The 13186-nt window shown below is 43.8% G+C and overlaps 1 protein-coding gene across 1 annotated transcript in view; it reads left to right on the forward strand.

Moving 5' to 3' along the window:
- The window catches only part of LOC102920767 (NXPE family member 3-like), a 13654-nt gene extending 2666 nt beyond the window's left edge, over positions 1-10988 (forward strand). The window contains exons 3-4 of the mRNA XM_006971211.4: positions 2542-2754; positions 10276-10988. Of these exons, the coding sequence (XP_006971273.2) occupies positions 2542-2754; positions 10276-10808 (746 nt within the window). The 3' untranslated portion in view covers positions 10809-10988. The remainder of the gene's footprint in view (positions 1-2541; positions 2755-10275) is intronic.
- The last annotated feature ends 2198 nt before the right edge of the window (positions 10989-13186 follow it).

A 13186-nucleotide genomic window follows, 5' to 3' on the forward strand; every position in this document is an offset into this window, starting at 1 on the left:
CACAGGGTAGAAAGTATCTGTGGAGATCTTTTATTTGTATGTCAATAAATAAAGTTTGTGCGGAGATCAGAGGAAATAGCAAGCCATTTTAAGCAGACATAGAAGTCAGGCAGTGGTAGCACATGTCCTCAATCCTATCGCTTATCAGGCAGGGTCTCTGTGTGTTCAAGGCCATATTAGGGAACAGAGTCATGCCTTTAATCCCAGTACCAACCATAGAGACCTGGAGGTCTGTACAGACAGGCAGTGACAAGGAAGTGAGGTAGCTGGGCTAGAGAGCCACTGAGAGGGCCAAACAGCAAGGCAATAAAGGCATAGGTTAGACAGGAAGTAACACACATTTGGAAGCTGCAGAGTTGGTGAGTTAAGGTCAGCTGGTGCCTTCTTTGATCTCCTATATTTGGCACCACATGTTTTTTATTTAATAAGACCACTTAGAAATTTGTCTACAAGTATCGATTATTTTATGCTCCAGAGAATACCAGATACAGTGCCTAGAAGACGCAGTGGTGGACTTAGAGCCTCAGGCACAAGGATCCAAGTGACCAGCCATGTGGCCTTGGGATGCCTGTGTCCAGCCTTGGAAGGTCTGGGCCGGAGTTCCAACCCATCTCAAACATCCTCTGATCCCCAATGGATGGTCACTGAGGGAGGTCTTGAGCTGTTTCCACTCCTGCCAAAGGAGGTGCTGGTTGCCAAACATCAGCCCCAGGCTGGAGGAAGGGTTCCGGGTATACACAGGAAGGACCCAGACAGCAGGTTAAATGTTCTAGGACTGTAAACATGGGGTAACATAAATAAAGGGCCTCTTTATGTTTTGAGACAGAGTCTCTCACTGAGTCTGGAGACTGCTGTTGAAGCTAGGCTGACTGGTCAGTGAGGCCCTGGGATCTCCATCTCCATCTCCCGAGGTGCCTGGGTTCCAAGCATTGCACACCCAGTGTTTACACATGTTCTAGGGGTCGAGCTTAGGCCCTCACCCTTGCACATGCTTATACATCTCCCACTGAGCCATCTCCCCAGCCCTCAGATGGGTTTTATTCTAGGATTTAATCCTTTCCCTGCCAGAGAAGTGTAGTGCAATGGTTAGTCCTATGGCTGTAACAGCATACTTCCTAGCTTCAAATGCTGTCATTGAACTTTAAAAAAAAAAATAAAAAAAAAATAAAAAAAACTTGATAGACGTGGAGATAAACTTAATGGGAGAGTACTTGTCTAGCTTGGACAAGGCACAGGATGTCGTCCTGCTGCTTTTAGCCCTCATCCTCGTTCTTAATCATGGTAAATCACTTAAGATTCTAGGATCTCAGTGTCCCCATCTATAATTGGACATGGATAGTTGTTGTAGAATGTTTAACTATGTAGAGATGTGTTACATTTGTTTATGCTGCATTTGTTTAATTATGTAAAGATGTGTGACTGTTTCACCTTGCCTGCCTAAGGCACATGATTGGTCTAATAAAAAGCTGAATGGCCAATAGCTAGGCAGAGAAAGGATAGGCGAGCCTGGAGGGGAGAGGGAATAAGTAGGAGGAGAAATCGAGGCTCTATAGAATGAGAGAGAGAGAGAGAAAGAGAAAGAGAGAGAGATGCCTGGGGCCAGAAGCCAAGCAGCCACCAGCCAGTCATAGAGACAGCAGGGAAGTTATATATACAGAAAGAAAGGTAAAAAGCCCTGAGGCAAAAATGTAGATGAAGAGAAGCCTGTTAAGTTGTAAGAGCTAGTGGGAGAAACATAAGATAAGTCTGAGCATTCATAACTAATAAGTAGTCTCTGTGTCATGATTTTGGAGCTGGTTTTTGGCCCAAAATAAAAAACCTGCTGCAGACAGTGCTACATTCCAGTTGTGAATATGCACACCTGTAGTCCCAGGACTCTAGAGGTGAAGATGGGAGGATTAAGAAGTTACAGCTGGGGCTTAAGAGATGGCTCAGTGGTTAAGAGCACTGACTGCTTTCCCAGAGGACCCGGGTTCAATTCCCAGCACCCACATGACAGCTCACAACTGTCTGTAACTCTAAGTCCTGGGGATCCAACAACCTCACATAGACATACATGCAGGTAAAAACACTAATACACATAAAAAATTAAAAAAAAAAGAAGTTAAGACTATTCTCAGATACATGGGAAGTTTAAGGCACTCACGAGCTACCTAAGACTGTTTCAAACACTCATGTGTACACACACAAACACACACATACACGCTTCACAGGCTCTGTAAGAGTGCATTGATATACTACATTTAAAGTATGTAGAAGAATGACTGACTGGACCATCAAAATGGCTCAATGTACAAAAGAGTTTGTAGCCAAGGCTGATGACCTGAGTTCAAACCCTGGATTATACACAATGAAAGGAAAGAACTGACTCCCAAAGGCTGTCCTTTGAGCACCACATGTGTGCTGTGGCATTCACAGCACACAAATAAACAAGTATAAATAAAAGTTAATTTACAATCAATATTTAAGACTATTGACATTTTATAAGATGTTCATTTTTTTTTCTACTTTAAATCTGCTCTGCTTTTCTGTGTCCTATAGCCCTGCCCTCAAGGCCCCCATGCCGCCCTGGCCACCTGTCTCCAAAACCCTCTGGCTTCTACCACCGAGACAGATGGCATTCCACGTTCTGTTCTAGCCGCTCTTTCCCCACTGTGGACAGCATCCTCAACTGCCTGGCTGGCCGCATCGTCTACATGATGGGGGATTCCACACTTCGGCAGTGGTGGGAGTATCTGCGAGACACAGTGCCCTGTGAGTGACCGTGAGGGGAGAGGGGGGCCTGTGAGGACTCATGATGGAAAAGCCAGACAGCACTTGCGTTGAAGGAGACTCCCATGCCTACAGGCCAAGCTAATGGAGGCATTTTCTCAAATGAGATCTCTCATCCCAGATAACTCTAGGCTGTGCCAAGCTGACAGAAAACAATCCAGGACACCCAAGGATCCAGCCCCACTGCCCAGCACTAGGACTACAAGCACACATGACCACACCTAACTTTTTTATTATTATTAAATTTTTATTTATTTTACATATCAACCACAGTTTCTCCTCCCTCCTCTCCCCCCACTCCCTCCCCAAACCTGTCCATCCACTCCTCAGAAAGGTTAAGGCCTCCCATGACAGTCAACAAAGCATGGCATATCAAGTTGAGGCAGGACCAAGCTCCTCTCCCCTGCATCAAGGCTGAGCGAAGCATCCCACCATAGGTTCCAAAAAGCCAGCTCATATGCCAGGGACAGGTCCTGGTCCCACTGCTAGGGGCCTCACAAAGAGACCAAGCTACACAACTGCCATCTACATGCAGAGGGCCTAGGTCGGTCCCATTCAGGTTTCCTAGCTGTCAGTCCAGAGTCAATGAGCTGTCTCTGTGGGTTCCCCTCTCATGATCTTGACGACCACGCCCCTTGCTTGTATAATCCTCCCTTCCTCTCTTCAACTGGACTCCCAGAGCTCAGCCCAGTGATTAGCTGTGGATCTCTGCAGCTGCTTCCATCAGTTACTGAATGAAGGCTCTATGATGACAGTTAGGATTATAGAAGAAAGCCAGTTCAGGCACCCTCTCCACTATTGCTACAAGTCTTAGCTGGTTTCATCCTTGTGGATTCCCAGAGTTTCCCTGGCATTAGGTTTTTTTCTAACCCCATAATGGCCCCCTCTATCAAGATATCTCTTTCATTGCTCTCCCTCTCCATCACTCCCTCAACCATCCTGATCCTTCATGTTCCCATCCCCCATTCCCTCCCCTCTACTGCAACCCCCCTCCACCCCCAGTTTACTCAGGAGATCTCATCTACTTCCTCTTCCCAGGGCAATTGGTGTGTCCCTTTTAGGGTCCTTCTTGTTTTTCTAGGGCTGTGGATTGTAGCCTGGTTATCTTTTGCTTCACATCTAATATCCACTTATGAGTGAACACATGTTCGTCTTTCTGGGTCTGGGTTACTTCACTCAGGATGATTTTTTTTTTAGTTCCATCCATTTGCCTGCAAATTTCATGATGTCATTGTTTTTTACAGCTGATGTTGGAGCCCACCTTCAACCTGGGTGGGTTGAAGGGTTCTTGGAAGGAGGAGAGAGGAATGAGGAAGTATTAGAAATATAGACGGAGACTATAAGAAAGACAGAGACACAGGATAGCTTCGAGAGGGCCCTGGGTCTCCTCGAGTTTTATTCTAATGAGCTTTTATTTATTTATTTATTTATTTATTTATTTATTTATTTATTCATTCATTCATTCATTCATTCATTCATTCAGTTTGGTTTTTTAGACAGGGTTTCTCTGCGTAGTTTTGGTGCCTGTCCTGGATCTCGCTCTGTAGACCAGGCTGGCCTCGAACTCACAGAGATCCGCCTGCCTCTGCCTCCCGAGTGCTGGAATTAAAGGCGTGCACCACCACCACCTGGATCTAATGAGCTTTTTATACACTACCAAGGAGGAGAGGCAAAAGATCTCTCCCTTTCAAGATCAAAGCACAACATACAGGCAAGTGTAAACCCTTCAAAACACCTGGTAACCACACCTGTGGCCAAATCATCCCATTTTCATCCCTGCTGGGTAAAGTAAGCTCAGACTTTCTGACCTTCAGTAAGGCCTTGCTAGAGAGCCTCTGTGGACCCCCACAAGCTGAGTAATACACCATTGTGTATATGTGCCACATTTTCTTTATCCATTCTTTGGTTGAGGGAAATCTAGGTTGTTTCCAGGTTCTGCTTATTATGAACAATGCTGCTATGAACATAGTTGAGCAAATATTCTTGTGGTATGATTGAGTATGCCTTGGATATATGCCCAAGAGTGGTATAGCTGGGTCTTGAGATAGATTGATTCCCAATTTTCTGAAAAACCACCATACTGATTTCCAAAGTGGCTGTATAAGTTTGCGCTCCCACCAACAGTGTAGGAGTGTTCCCCTTGCTCCACATCCACTCCAACATAAGCTGTCATCAGTGTTTTTTATCTTAGCCATTCTGACAAGTGTAATATGGTATCTCAGAGTCGTTTTGATTTGCATTTCCCTGATGGCTAAGGATGTTGAGCAATCCTTAAATGGCTTTTTGCCATTTGAGATTCTTCTGTTGAGAATTCTCTGTTTAGGTCTGTACTCCATTTTTTAATTGGATTATTTGATATTTTGAAGTCTAATTTCTTGAGTTCATTATATATTTTGGATATCAGCCCTCTGTCAGATGTGGTGTTGGTAGAGTTCTTTTCCCATTCTGTAGGCTGCTATTTTGTCTTATTTACCATGTCTTTTGTGTTACAGAAACGTTTCAGTTTCAGAAGGTCCCATTAATTAATTGCCAATCTCATTGTCTATGCTACTGGTATTATATTCAGGAAGTAGTCTCCTATGCCAATGTGTTCAAGGCTACTTCCTACTTTCTCTTCTATCAGGTTCAGTGTAGCTGGATTTATGTTGAGGTCTTTGATCCACTTGGACTTGAGTTTTGTGCATGGTGATAGATATGGATCTATTTGTAGTCTTCTACATGTTGACATCCTGTTATGCCAGCACCATTTGTTGAAGATGCTTTTTTTCCATTGTACACTTTTGGCTTCTTTGTCAAAAATCAGGTGTTCACGGGTGTTCTTTAGATGTCTGTTAGGTCCATTTGAGTCATAACATATGCTAGTTTCCTTATTTCTCTGTCACGTTTCTGTCTGGCAGACCTGTCTATTGGTGAGAATGGGGTGTTAATATCTCTCACTATTAGGGTGTGGGGTGTGATGTGTGATTTAAGCTTTAGTAATGTTTCTTTTACAAATGTGGATGCCCCTGTATTTGGGGCATAAATGTACAAAATTGAGACTTCATCTTGATGGATTTTTCTTGTGATGAATATGAAATGTCCTTCTCCATCTCTTTTGATAAATTTTCGTTTGAAGTCCATTTTGTTAGATATTAGGATAGCTATACTAGCTTGTTCCTTAGGTTCATTTGATTGGAAAATCTTTTCCCAACCATTTACTCTGAGGTAATATCTGTCTTTGAAGTTGAGGTGTGTTTCTTGTATGCAGCAGAAGTATGGATCTTGTTTTCAGATTCATTCTGTTAGCCTGTGTCTTTTTATAGGCCAATTGAGTCTATTGATATTAAGAGATATTAATGACCAGTGATTGTTAATTCCTGTTTTTTGTTTTGGTGGTGGTGGTGGTGGTTATAGTGTTCGTGTTTCCCTTCTTTTGGTATGAGATTATCTATTGCCTGTGTTTTCATTGTTGCAGCTAACTTCCTTGGGTTGGAGTTTTCCTTCTAGTACTTTCTGTAGGGCTGGACTTGTGGACAGGTATTGTTTGAATCTGTTTTTGTCATGGAACATCTTGTTTTCTTTGTCTATGGTGATTGAAAGTTTGGCTGGGTGTAGTTGACTGGGCTGACTGACATCCATGGTCTCTTAGTGTCTACAAAATGTCTGTCCCTAACCTTCTGGCTTTCAGGTTCTCCATTGAGAAGTCGGGTATAATTATGACAGGTCTGCCTTTATATGTTATTGGCCTTTTTCCTTTGTAGCTCTTACTAATCTTTCTTTATTCTGTACATTTAATGTTTTGATTATTATGTAGTAAGGAGACTTTTTTTTGGGGGGGTCCAATCTATTTGGTGTTCTGTAAGTTTCTTGATCCTTCTTTTGGTTGGGAAAGTTTTCTTCTGTGATTTTGTTGAATATATTTTCTGTGACTTTGAGCTGGAATTATTCTCCTTCTAATATCCCTGTTATTTTTAGGTTTGGTCTTTTCATTGTGTCCCAGATTTCCTGGATGGTTTATGTTAAGAATTTGTTGGGGGCTGGAGAGATGGCTCAGCGGTTAAGAGCACTGACTGCTCTTCCAAAGGTCCTGAGTTCAATTCCCAGCAACCACATGGTGGCTCACAACCATCTATAATGAGATCTGGCGCCCCCTTCTGGCCTGCAGGGACACATGCAGGCACAATACTGTATACATAACAAATAAATAAATCTTTAAAAAAAAAATAATTTGTTGGATTTAACATTTTTTGACCAATGAATTTATTTCCTATAATGTATCTTCAAAGCCTGAGATTCTGCCTTCCATCTCTTTTGTTTGTTTGTTTGTTTGTTTTTGTTTTTCGAGACAGGGCTTCTCTGTGTAGCTTTGCGCCTTTCCTGGGACTCACTTGGTAGCTCAGGCTGGCCTCGAACTCACAGAGATCCACCTGGCTCTGCCTCCCGAGTGCTGGGATTAAATCTGCCTTCCATCTCTTATATTCTGTTGTTTATGCTTGTATCTGTAGTTCTTGTTCATTTACCCAGATTTTCTGTTTCCAGAATTCCCTTAGTTTGTATTTTCTCTATTGCCTCTATTTCAATTTTCAAGTCTTGAACCAGTTCCTTCACCTGTTTGATTGTTGTTTTCTTCCATTTTTGTTTGTCTTTTCCTCAATTTCTTAAAGGGAATTTTTCATTCCCTGTTTAAGAGCCTCTATCATCTTCATAAAGTTATTTTTTTTAAGATTTATTTATTTATTAGGTATACAGAAGAGGGTGCCAGATCTCATTACAGATGGTTGTGAGCCATCATGTGGTTGCTGGGAATTGAACTCAGAACCTCTGGAAGAGCAGTCAGTGCTCTTAACCTCTAAGCCATCTCTCCAGCCCCCATAAAGTTATTTTTAAGGTCTTTTTCTTCTGCTTCATCTGTGTTTGGATATTCAGGTCTTGCTGTTGTAGAATCACTAAGGTCCTGGTGGTGCCATATTGCTCTTTATGTTGTTGGATGTATTCTTCCATGCGTTTACCTATCTGGGTCTGTGATAATTATAGGTATAGGTATTGATTCTTGTGATTTTTTTTTTATTGGATGGGTCTTTTGTTCCTATATTGTCTGTTTCCTTTATTATCTTTTGGTCTGAATGGCCAAGGGTTCTTCTAACTGGCTGGTTGTCAGGTGGAGGAGGGTTGTCTCAGCTGAGGTTTGTGGGGTTTGGGTGCCTAGATCCAACATATTGTCCAGTTCTTCTGGCTGGTGTGGGCTTTACTTGTGCCTATGGGGTCTGTTCTTCCAACTGGTGTGGGTGGCACTTGTGCCTATAAGATCTGATGATGCTGCTGGAGAGGGCTGTTCATGGGGAGACTGTTCTTCCATTTGGTGCAGGTGGTGCTTGTGCCTCTAGAGGCTGTTAATTTTATGGGGGTTGGTTTGGAGGACAATGCTTTCGGTTTGTTTGGGTGGCAGAGTGGGTCTTGTAGGTTACAGAGTCCAATGGGTGGCAGTCATGGAGCTGCCTACTCACAAGACTCTTACCTGCTGGCCTGCTTCTGGAGCTGAGATGGGAGGAGGAGGGACATGGGATGTGCCTTGGAGCTTAGGGTCTAGGGATTGGGGCAGTTTAGCTGGGAGACCAGTCACTCACCTCTTCTTCCAATTGGTACATTTGATGCTTATGCCTCTAGGGGCTGCTGATTTTTGTGGGGGAGGATGATGGGTATGGTGGGTTTGGGTATCAGAGCAGATCTTGTAGGATCGTGTAGGTCTAATGGGTGGCAGTGGTGGTGGAGCAGCCTGCCTGCAGGCCTCTTACCTGCTGGCTGGCTGCTCCACACCTAACTTTTTAACATAGGCTCTGGGGCTCCAGTTCAGGTCCTCATGTTTGCACTGCACGCACATTTTAAAGAATAAAAATAATGAAAGGAAGAAGAGAAAAGAGAGAGAAAACTGGGTTTGATAGGACATTCAGGAGGGAGAAGCAGAAGGATAAGAAGTTCAGGGTCTTCCTTAGTTACATAGTGAGGTTGAGGCCAGCCTGGGCTCTTTGAGCCCTTGACTGACAATAAAAACAAGCAATGACAACAAAAGCATCTGGAAATCTTCTCAAGAGATTAGTTGACTGGGGTGTGGTGGGGGAGAGTCAGGAGACAGAGAGTAATTTGTGTAGCGACAGTAGGTTTGTTTTATCCATGCTGCATTTGAGGCAACAGAGAAACATTAGATCCTGTTGCAAAGGACACTTGACACTTGGAATGAGACTCAGGAGTCTGGTAGCTCTTTGACAGAAACCCAAGAGAAAAAAGTGGTTGAATTCCTTACAGGGTGAAGACGGTAAAGGAAAATGGGTGGAAGTCAGTACAATGGCTCAGCTGGTTAAAGCATTTGCTCTTCAAGCCTGGTGACCTGAGTTCAATCCTGGGAGCCATTATGGTGGAAGGAGAGCTGACCCTCCAAAGTGGACCATGTGCATGTGCACTCCATGGTACACTCGTGTGTACACTCACACACACATATCATAAACACACATCCTCACACATGGAAGGAAGGGAGGGAAGGAGGGAGGGAGGGAGGGAGGGAGGGAGGGAGGAAGGAAGGAAGGAAGGAAGGAAGGAAGAAAGGAAGGAAGGAAGGAAGGAAGGAAAGAAAGATGAATGGAAGAGAGGGGAGGGGAAAGGCAGGAAAAGGGAAGGAAGGGAGAGGAGATGGTAAAATGGGGCATGGTGGTGCCTGACTGTAATCTCATCAGGCAGAGGGAAGAGGATCATGAGTCCAAGGTCAACCTCAAGTAGTCTGGGCTTCAAGATCCTTTCTCAATCCTCTCTCATACAACAAGGGGGGAAAGGAGAAAGGAAAGAGAAGGAAAGTAGATAACAGAGACAAAATTTTATAGAATTCAGGGCTGGAGACATGGCTCAGGGGTGAGTGCTTGCAGAGGACCTGAGTTTGTATGTATGTGTAATATATGCATGTGTGTGTGTGTATATATATATATATGTATTTGAGACACATTCTTATGTATAACATGTGTAATACATATATACCTATAATATTATATAGTATATATGTATAATATATGATGTACATTATAGGTATAAATATGTACATATATTTGATAAACTAAGTGTAATGTTGCACCCCTTTAATGTCAGTACTAGGAAAGCAAAGGCAAACAGATCTGTGACTTCAATGCCAGCCAGCTTGGTCTACATAGTGAGTTTCAGACCAGCCAGGGCTACATAGTGAGAACTTGTTTTTGTTTATTTGTTTGTTTGGTAGGTTGGTTGGTTTTTTAAAGGTAATTTATAGTTCTGTGTTAAATCACAATTCAAATTTTTATTACATCTAATCCTTTATGCATGTATATGGACAATCACATGCTACAGTGTGTGTGAGGAGATCAGAGAACAACGTGCAAGAGCTGATTCTCTCTCTATGAATCTTAGGGGATCAAACTCAAGTCGTCAGGGCTGGCAGCAACACCCTTCCTAGCTGAGTCATCTTGCTGATCCCCTATGTTAATACTTTCTTTCTCCTCTTCCCAACAGCCCTGAAGCCAGTTGATCTACATGTCACCTATCAGGCCGGTCCCCTGATGGCTGTGGACACCACTCGGGGGACAGTGTTACACTGGAGGGCCCATGGCTGGCCCCTGCGCTCTCTCCGCACCCCAGTGGCCTCCCTGCACTCTGTGGCCAGAGAACTGCATGGCCTGGCTGGGGGACCCTCCACGGTGGTGGTGCTGGGTATGGGAGCTCACTTTACCACCTTCCATCCATCCATCATTGCTCGAAGACTGGCAGGGATTCGGGCAGCTGTGAAAGCCCTGCTGGACCGGGAACCCAGTACTCTGGTGGTTATCAAACTGGCCAATACTGGCTACAAATCTGTGTATGGCAGTGACTGGCTCACACTCCAGGTGAACAGGTTCCTCCGAGCTGCCTTTGTGGGTCTCCAAGTGGCCTTTGTGGATGCCTGGGAAATGACCTCCAGCTTGGATCTGCCAGACAACATCCACCCAAAGAAGCTCATTGTCTGTAATGAAGTGGAATTATTTCTGTCCTTCGTCTGTCCCACCTGAATGTTCCTGAGGGACCTGAGGCTGTGTGGATGGAGAGCCTGAGTGTGGCCATCTAAAAGATGAACAGCAAATGATGGAAAGCGGAAGCTACCCCTGGCTTACCCACTATAGCACTTGGGCTACCATTTTGTACATCTCTCTGTGCACCACACGGATAAATCTAGTTTTATATAAGTAACCATATTTTACATAGTGTCTTCTTTTTAAATGTGGGAGGCTGTGTGTGGAGTATGCACATGTGTGTACAGGTGCCCTCTCCCATGTGCACACAGAGGCCAGAGGAAAACTTAGGGTGTCCTGTTCTATCGCTGTCTACCTAATTCCCTCAAGACAGGATCTCTCACGGAGCCTGGAGCTAGGCTGGCAGGCAGGAAGCCTTGTGGATCCTTTTGTCTCTGTCACCCACAACCCTGGGGTTACAGCATAAAGTTCATACCAGTTTTTATGTGCTGCTGTGGTTTCACACTCAGGCCCTCATGTCTGTGCCCTTACCCACTAGGCTATCTCCCAAGCCTCTTTTTTCATTTTCTTAAGGCAGGTCTTGGGGTTGTAGAGATGGCTCAGTGGTTAAGAGCACTGGCTCTTCTTCCAGAGGACCTGAGTTCAATTCTCAGCACCCAACCCACATGGCAGTTAGCAACTGTCTGTAACTCCAGTGCTGGGGGATCTGACACTCTTTCTCTTTTTCTCCCAAGACAAGGTTTCTCTGTGTATCCCTGGTTGTGCTGGAACTCACTCTGTAGACCAGGCTGGACTAGAACTCAGAGTTCTACCTGCCTCTCCTCTTGAGTGCTGGGATTAAAGGTGTACACCACCACCACAAGGCAGCATATACCAACACTCTTAAACAGACATACATGCAGGCAAAATAACAGTGCACGTAAAATAAAACTAAATCATTAAAAAAAAAAAGACAGGTCTTCATGCCTCTGAGCCCTGCTCCAGCCTCCTGAGTGCTGTGATTACAGCCATGCAACCACCTTGCCTACTACCAAGGCAATTGTGCTTTATTTTTAATTTGGGGAATTTTTTACTAGTTTCATTATAGATTTTGCAATTGTGGGAAATAATACAGAGGAATTCTTTGAACCTTGTACCTAGTTTCTCCTAGTGACAATGTCTCGGAGAACTGTGTGTAGTAAGCTATCACAATCAGGATTAAAATGTGGGAAGGAAGCTAACAGACATATCCAGATGTTTCCACTTCTTTTTATTTTTGTAGCTCTGGGCATGGATCTCGGAGGCTGGACGGTAGACACAGCTTTACCATTGAGCCCCAGCCCCTCACTGGGGATTCTAGGCAGGTACTCTACCACTGAGCTGTCTTCTTAGCTATTTGAGGCAACATTCTCATCTTTCTCTGTTTCTCTGTGTCTCTCTGTCTCTTTCTCTCCATCTTTCTCTCTCTCTCTGCACACACATACCTCCCAGGTGGCTTTGAACTTACAGTTGTCCTGTGTCATCTCTCCCAAGGGCAGGTAATACAGATGTATGGCACTGTGCCTGCTGGAGTGTGATTATCAGTTAAGAATGAACTGGACACAAATAAGACAAGAGCAGCAACAGAGCCTACCGATATTACAAAGCTCATTTTGAGAGATATGCCTGTTCACCAGCCAGACACAGGCATTATACAATCTGCCAGGAGGAAGAAACGTGATGTGACACACAGAGCCCAATCTGGGAGATGCTTCAAGGCAGGGTTAAAGTACTATTGACTCTCCAAGAACTCAAATTAGAAAGAAGAAAAACAAAACAAACAACTCATTTAACTTTAAGATTTAAGTTAAATCTCATTTCACTTTAATTACCTTTCAAAGGCAAGATTTCCAAACAGTCACGTTAGTAGTTAGTGTTTCAATGTATAAAGTTAGAAAGACGGGGGGCTGGAGAGATGACTCAGAGGTTAAGAGCACTGACTGCTCTTCCAGAGGTCCTGAGTTCAATTCCCAGCAACCACATGGTGGCTCACAAACATCTGTAATGAGATCTGGTGCCCTCTTCTGGCCTTCAGGCATACATGCTATATATATAATAAATAAATCTTTTTTTAAAAAAAGTTAGAAAGACAAGCAAACTCACACAAAAGATAAAATGAAAACATTTCCTGGACTTGGGTGTGACTCCACTGTGGACATAGAAAGAAAAAAGAACCGTCCATTTCCAAAGGAGCCATGAACCAGCTTAGGTCCAAACAATGAGAAACAGAAACCCGAGGACCCCACTAGCATCTGCTGGTCTAACTAGCCCTCAATAAACTAAAATAAACTAAAAGATTAGAGGGCGAAAAAAAGTAAATTATTGGAGCTGGAGAGATGACTCTGTGGTTTAGAGCACTGGCTGTTCTTTCAGAGGACCTGGGTTTGATTTACAGCATC

The sequence above is a fragment of the Peromyscus maniculatus genome, chromosome 23, assembly GCF_049852395.1.
Source record: "Peromyscus maniculatus bairdii isolate BWxNUB_F1_BW_parent chromosome 23, HU_Pman_BW_mat_3.1, whole genome shotgun sequence".
Lineage (NCBI taxonomy): Eukaryota > Metazoa > Chordata > Mammalia > Rodentia > Cricetidae > Peromyscus > Peromyscus maniculatus.